Here is a 7665-nt window from a genome sequence, read left to right as displayed (position 1 = left end):
CTAGGCTTGTTACAGCTTTTCTTCCAAGGAGCAGGCATCTTTTAATTTCATGGCTGTAGTCACTGTCTGAAGTGACTTGGGAGCCCAAGAAAATGAAGTCTGTCACTGTTTCCACTGTTTCCCCATCTATTTGCCATGAAATGATGGGACATGAAGTCAGCTTTTTTACTCTTCTCTTTTACTTTATATTATGTGAATAAAATCACACATTATCTCCACACACATGGAATCAAGACTACAGTGCATGACATTCGTATTAATGAAGTAATGTCTAAAATTAATAAAAGTTAACATGTTAAATGATTAATTGCAGTGAGCGCTAAATGAAGATATACTAGAAAATGTCAGGAAAAATGATTTAATTGAAATTTAAAGACTGTCACTCCAAAGGTAGAGAAGAATGACTGAGCTGAGAGTTCAGAATTAACCCTATGGGCATGGTTGTTTATTTTTTTATTGACGTATAGTTGGTTTACAACATTATGTTAATTTCAGATGAGCAGCATAATGATTCAGTCACTTTGCAGATTGTACTCCAAAAAGTTATTAAGAGATAATGGCTATACTTCTCTATGCTAAATAATATATCCTTGTTGCTTATCTGTTTCATACAAAGTACTTTGTATCTCTTAATCCACACCCCTAACATGCACCTCTGCTTTTCCCCCTCTCCACTTGTAACCACTAACTTGTTTTCTCTATCTGTGAGTCTGTTTCTATTTTTATATATACATTCATTTGTTTATCTTTTTAGAATCTACATATAGATTTAGGCAGAATGCCTAAATTTTTGAAGACACAAGTCCTAGCATTATTCATTTTTATTAAGTATTTTAGAAAATAACACATTTTGCTAATCAAAAACCCTTTATTTCATAGCTGTTTCTTCTATTATTCTACAATATACTTCCTCCAGTTACATTCTTCAGGCCTAGGATTGGGTTAGCCAGCTAACAGAGGAATTGTTCTAGTTACTATTTCATTTCCACCTTGCGCTATCCAGGCACAAGTAATTTAAGATGATACTTGGACCCACTGTATATGATTTTGCATTTTTTTAACCCAACAACTCTCTAAACACATAACTGCAATGGTTATGGTACAACTATGGTATCAGTAACCTGAAACCTAGAGGTCAGTGATTCTACCTGTTGTGGGTAAATTGATAATGGGTTATTTTAATTATTGGGAAGAGTGCCAAACTGTGTACTAAACATGTAACCTGGCAATATCCATTGTCTCAAGGCCAGGATTAAAGTCAGTGTGAAAAACCTGTTAGGAAAGGGTATGGTATCAACTTGATATTCCCAATAGCCACACTTATGTTCAAAGTGTTTTCATATTTGCTCCCGTTGGTCTAAGACTGGGAGTCTGAAGTATCATATAACCTGGATACGTCATCTTTTGATTTTCACCTCTTTTGTTTTTTTAAATGATTTATTTATTTTTGTCTGTGATGGATCTTCATTGCTGTGTGGGCTTTCTTGAGTTTCCACAAGCAGGGGCTACTCTTCATTGTGGTGCACAGCCTTCTCATTGGTGGCTTTCCTTGTTTTAGAGCACAGTCTCTAGGCATGCGGGTTACATTAGTTGCAGCACATGGATTCAGGGGTTGTGGCTCCTGGGCTCAGCTGCTCTGTGCCACTTAGGGTCTTCCCACCCCAGGGACTGAGCCCATGTCCCCTGCACTGGCAAGTGGATTCCAAACCACTGGACCAGCTGAGAAGTCACACTTGTCTTACTGTTTAAGCAGAATGAATGTCTCTATCCAGTCATGGTGATGGCAGTGTTGCTTGATCTTTGGCCAGGACCTCCAGTATATACATTATAGCAGAAGCAGTGTACAATAATGGTCTGACATCTATGCACTGAGAAACGATACCAGGTTCAAATCATACCTCTCCTTATTCAAGTTTGGACGCAAGTTACCTAACCTCCCCAAGTTCCAGTTTTCTCATTGGTAAAATGGATGTATTAATAATGCCTTACTCTTGAAGTTGTTGAAGGGATCAAATAAAATAATCCATAAGAAGCACTTAGCACAGTGACTATTGAGCTCTCAATATATTATTATCTTTTTCAATATATATTATTTTTATAGAATATCCTTTGTAAACTGTAGACTTATTTTAAAGGACTTAAACTTGTTGTATTAACCAAGAACCTGCTTAATTAGGACCTAAAAGGTTTTTTTAAGATTAAAATCTTTGCTATGGTCAAAGACTGCGTTTTAGTGCTACTTTTTATTCACCCATGAAAGCAATTTCTGTGCTCTGCTGTAATAAACTGACCGTATTGTCTGCCTACTCTGCCTGCCTTGGATATGCCAACTATTCCAAGCCTCCTTTACCTATGAATACTTCCTCACACTGTTCTCCTGCATTTCTCTCCCACAACATATTTGAGGCAACTATCACAATACTCATGGACATTTTTCCTCTCTTTCTTCTCTTTCAATAAGAATTCTTAATTGTGCAGACTCAGGATTGAGAGTGAGCGAGATGCCTAAACACACACACACACACACACGCACACACACATATTCATTCATTCATGCTCATATAATTTATACAGCATAGGGCTCAATTTATGGACTCTTTTTCAAAGTGTTAAGGACTGAAGCACTTCTTAAAAATGTAAGATCAACCAAAATTTTTAAAGATTCAAATAGTACTCTCATTGATTTTTATAAACATTTTTGGAGACTGAAGGAGACATTATGTGAGGTTTTCTTTTGTCCCAGTGGATGATTTAAGAGCCATTCATTGCCCAGTCCTGACACTGCTTTTCCCTATTGGGTCTCTGTGAGAGTCACATGCTTCAGACATCTTTGAAAAGAATCTTCTGAGGCTTCAGCATCTCATTTGAGTCTCCTGAATCTCACCTATCACTGGGTTGAATTCTCATCCATCACAATGAGCAACAAATTCTTAGGCACCTGGAAACTTGTCTCCAGTGAGAACTTTGATGAGTACATGAAAGCTCTGGGTAAGAAATGTTCTTTGTTGTTCTAACTGAGAAGATCCTTTTTGAGAAAGATGCATTGACTATTTCCTTCTAACTCCTTTCCCAGGAGTCTGGGAGCTTGCACAGCTTACAGTCCTCTTCTGGGATTAATCATCCATTGTGTCAATCAGATAATTTTCACTATGTTTGTGGCAATTTTAATAGACTTAACTCAAAGAGCTGCTTAAATGCATTAGAATGCCTACTGATTTCAAAAGCAGTTTCATATCAATAGGATTTTGGTTCAAACCCAGAGGAAAGAAATCTTAGAAACTTAGTCAACCCGTTCTTTGGCTTTTCTGAAAGTTAGCTTTATAACAACTAAAGTGCTCATGAAGTAAAGAGTTAAATATACTAAAGTTAATGGAAAACCTCAATTTAAAAGTACTCTTTAGCTAAGCCAGAAATTTTCTTTCTCTACTTCTAGATTGTCTGTTATTACGTAAGTATGTGGATAAACTGTGAAAAGTGAATGCTTCATAAAGCAGGATATTCAGTCTAGGAAAGTTATTGAGAAAAAAAGAAGTGTGTTATGACAGTGAATTCAAGCTCGGTTACACTAATATCATACAGTGGATAGAGACAGAAAGTCTAGTCATGACCATCATCAGCTTTATTTGCAACTATTTCTAGGATATGTTCCATAGATATGAGCACAAGAGGTATGAATAGTCTTTGGAAATTTCCAGAGCTGTATAAATAAGGAGAGAGAGAAGCCAATGACCACAGGTTTCTATGTTCATCAAAGTACCAGTAATTTTACCTATTCAGAAAGCTTATAAGAAGGCTTCTATTTTTAGATAAAAGAAGCAAAATCATGTTGTGTTGCCTGGAAAACTATGGGAACTTATGGGACTAGATCCATACTCTAAGTTTGGTTGGATCTATGGATTTCACTGTACGGCTGAGGTAGAAGCAAAATATAAGAACATCTCGATAAAAGACTCCCTAACTGAATCATTGTCAAATTTTAAAGTGCAAAAAGACACCTTGAGGCTTGGTAAAATGTAGATTCTTAGGCTCTATTGCAGAAGTTTAGTTGGAAAAACATAGTCCAAAATCACATCAAATAAGAAACAATTAATCAAAATTAGAAAAAAAGAATACAGTTCATAATCCTTTATTGACTCTAATTCTTCACACTTCTTTATGTATATATAGCTATAAATACATGTATATTTATATATAACTATTTTTTTCTTTTTGTATCTCTCTCATTTCACATTTCTATTTTTCTATGTATTTCTGTAATCTTAAGTTATACAGTAATGATACTTGAGTCTAATTTTGTTTTGCTATCAAATGGAAAAATATATTTTTTTAATTTTTTTATTTATCTTCAACAGTTGCACTGGTACAAATACATTTAGGGGCTACAAAAACTTTCAGAAACGAGTTTCCATCAAGGATGTGGGAGGAATTCTTATCTATATCTATAATATATTACTGAGGGAAAAAAAATCATAGAAGAGCATATATAGGTCACAGTGTCATTAAAAAAATATACCTACAATATTTATTTGTACAAACTAAAATGTCTGGAATGATCCATACAAAACTGTAATTAGTATTTCTTAATGGAGCATGGGATTGGATGAGGTAAAAGTAGATGACTTGCACTATTTAGGCTAAATACTTTTGTGTTTAAAATCTTCAGACATTACTTTTGTAACAACAAAATTTTAAATATCCAAGTTGGTGGACATGTGTTTCCATCAGGTGATGAAACATGGGAGGAGGTCCTTAGTAGTAAGTGATATTATCTGCCACCTCACACATGAAGCACAGCTGAGTATAGAATTATAATCACCCATATAATCCCTTTAAGTAGATGCTCTCTTGGTCAACAAAATTCTAACACTATCTTGATTTTCAGGTGTGGGATTAGCCACCAGAAAACTGGGAAATTTAGCCAAACCCAGAGTGATCATCAGCAAGAAAGGGGATATTATAACTATAAGAACTGAAAGTCCCTTTAAAAATACAGAGATCTCCTTCAAGCTAGGCCAGGAATTTGAAGAAACCACAGCTGACAATAGAAAAACAAAGGTAAACTTTATTGTTTCTCTTCAAAGTTAGTTCCATCTACTGCTTTGAGACAGATTACTCCCACTAGTGTTCAAAAGGGTAGCCCACTGTATTCTGTTGAAAAATAAATGTGCCTCATGAAACATCTGTTATGAAAATAATTCAATACTGAATGAACTGCTTCTTTAATCAAAGTCCTAGAAATTCAATTATATGAATGTGTCTTTGCAGAGCACTGTAACCTTGACAAGAGGCTCACTGAATCAAGTACAGAAATGGGATGGCAAAGAGACAACAATAAAGAGAAAGTTGGTGGATGGGAAAATGGTGGTGGTGAGTAATTTTAAACTATGGAAATAATGCTATTTAAATAGAGAAAATGGTTATGTTATTTTCAAAACTGTGTTTCTTCTTTGGACTACAAATGGAAAAAATGGTTAAGAATAAAGGCAGAGTTAATGTTTGATATTCAAACTATAGAGTCATCTACAGGTACTTCAGGTTCAGATTCAAGAATTTAGAAGTGACAAAACCTATCTGCTATTTTAGAAACATCTAAAAATGATGGTTTTTTTTTTTTTAGTGTATGGACAAGTTATGTTAGACTCACAAAGAGAAAAGCAAAAGCAAGTCTAAGTCTTACAAGCAAAGCACATTGCAAAACGATCAGTTGCAGTATATTTGTAGATATCTAAGCATATTGTTTTCAAGAATCCATAGTAACTTGGACTAAAACATGTCATCAATATAAACTGAGCTCATTGGAGACCTTTTGTAGTTGGCAGATAAAAATGATGACAAAGGTTATATGAGATGATCTCTAACAATTTTTTTTTGTCTGAGGTGCTATTCTCACTAATCAAGACATACATTGACTATAGATTCATGTGGTACTTTGAATGTTTTTTCCTTTAGTACAGAGGGTCTGATCCCTAGCTCCACAGCAGATCTACATAGAGAGTAAATACCAATATGAGAGCCCCAATACAGATCAATTGAAAGCAAATTTCTTAAGGAAGGAGGAGCCATTGGTATTTTTAAATATTCCCCTGATGATGCAAATGTGCAGATTGTCCTGAAAACCACTGTTTTAATAGCTTTCAATCTGTGCAAATAATGCATAAAAACTTGCCACTTAAAAAATATAACTCTGTTGTAACTTAGATCAATGTTAAAACTGTTTCCCCTATTTCAACAGCCATGATTCTGAACTCCCAGATATCAACTGACATATTGATATTTGATTTCTGAGTTTAATCTTATGAGATTTCTTATAACATCTGTTATTAATACAAATTTGCTGTACCTTAGTTTGAGGTTTAGATATTCAATTAATCTCTTTCTTTTTTATTAAGGAATGTAAGATGAAGGATGTGGTCTGCACCAGAATTTATGAGAAGGTTTGAGAAAAGTTTCCTTACTGAAGTGATATTTGATCATCTGATATCAGAAATCAGCTGTTTCCATTGACAAGACCTGCCTACACTGCAGTTTGTTTTTGCTCTTAATAGATCAGATAAGCAAAGTCTTACACTGAGGACTAATCTAAGTTTCAGTATTATTTAAACACTTTCAGTTTGTATGCATGTCTTTACTGTATTAAAGATTAAAGTATGTATATTGGCCAGACCTAAAGAACGGATAATGTTATTTGATTATCTGTGACTTTCTAACTTATGTTATATCTTAAATATTTGCAATGATAGTAAAAGGAAGTAAGTAAATTGATCAGAGTAGCAAGTTCAAATGCATTCAAAACCAGGAGAGTGATGGGGGTTAGAGGATCAGAAGTGAGGCAAACTAGAAGAATCTGTTTTAAAATGAGGAGTTCTAGCTTCAGCTAAAAATAGCAGCTACTACTCCAACCAATTTGAAAATTAAGCATTAATTTACAGACAAGATCAGGCATGTTCAGGGTGGTGTGGTCGTAGACAAGGTGGCTAATTTACAGACAGTGGAATGAACAGATATTAAAGATAGAGTTCAAACCATTGTGACGAATGCGTGCACTCATATAATTCACATCCTGATTGAGATATAGCACATTTCCCTAATCCCAGAATGCTTTCTCATACTTCTTCCCAGTCAATGTCCTGTCCTGTCCCAGCGCCAACAGAAGCAAGTAGTGATTTAGTCTCTATCACCATAGATTAGTTTTGCCTGTAATCAAACTTCACATAAATGGAATCATGCATTATGTGTTCTTTTCTATTTGCTTTTTTAGAGTCAGCATAATGATTTAAAAATTCATTCATATTGTTGCATGCAGCAATAATTTGTTCCCTCTTATCATGGAGTAATATTCCGTTGTATAAATATATCACAGCTTAGTTATCCGTTCGTCTCTTAAGACAATAAGCTATTTCCAGGTTTTGGCTTCTATGAATAAAGCTGCTATAAACATTCTTGTATAAGGCTGTTTGTGGAAATATGAGTTCCTTTTCTTTTGAATATTAACTAGGCATGAAATTACTGAGTCCAACTTATTTTTGGCAGGTAAGAATAGGGTAACATTCTGCCCAAGTAATAAAACTATTTCAGATATATTACATGATTGAGCAAATGAGAAGATGTGTTGATGTTGTTAGCAGCTAGAATATTCCTTCTGGAAGAAGGAACAAGCAAATATGA

At 34.7% G+C, this 7665-nt stretch overlaps 1 protein-coding gene across 1 annotated transcript; it reads left to right on the top strand.

Annotated features, from left to right (window-relative positions):
* The first annotated feature begins 2644 nt into the window (after positions 1–2644).
* LOC122679318 (myelin P2 protein) lies at positions 2645–7445 on the top strand. The gene is made up of 4 exons (XM_043879913.1): positions 2645–2988; positions 4883–5055; positions 5266–5367; positions 6390–7445. Exons 1-4 carry the CDS (start codon positions 2916–2918, stop codon positions 6438–6440), a joined length of 399 nt encoding a protein of 132 aa, XP_043735848.1. The 5' UTR covers positions 2645–2915; the 3' UTR covers positions 6441–7445.
* Positions 7446–7665: the final 220 nt, after the last annotated feature.

The sequence above is a fragment of the Cervus elaphus genome, chromosome 21 (genome assembly GCF_910594005.1).
Source record: "Cervus elaphus chromosome 21, mCerEla1.1, whole genome shotgun sequence".
NCBI classification, from domain to species: domain Eukaryota; kingdom Metazoa; phylum Chordata; class Mammalia; order Artiodactyla; family Cervidae; genus Cervus; species Cervus elaphus.
Note: the sequence above shows the minus strand (reverse complement) of the source record. Positions and strands in the feature narration are given on the sequence as shown.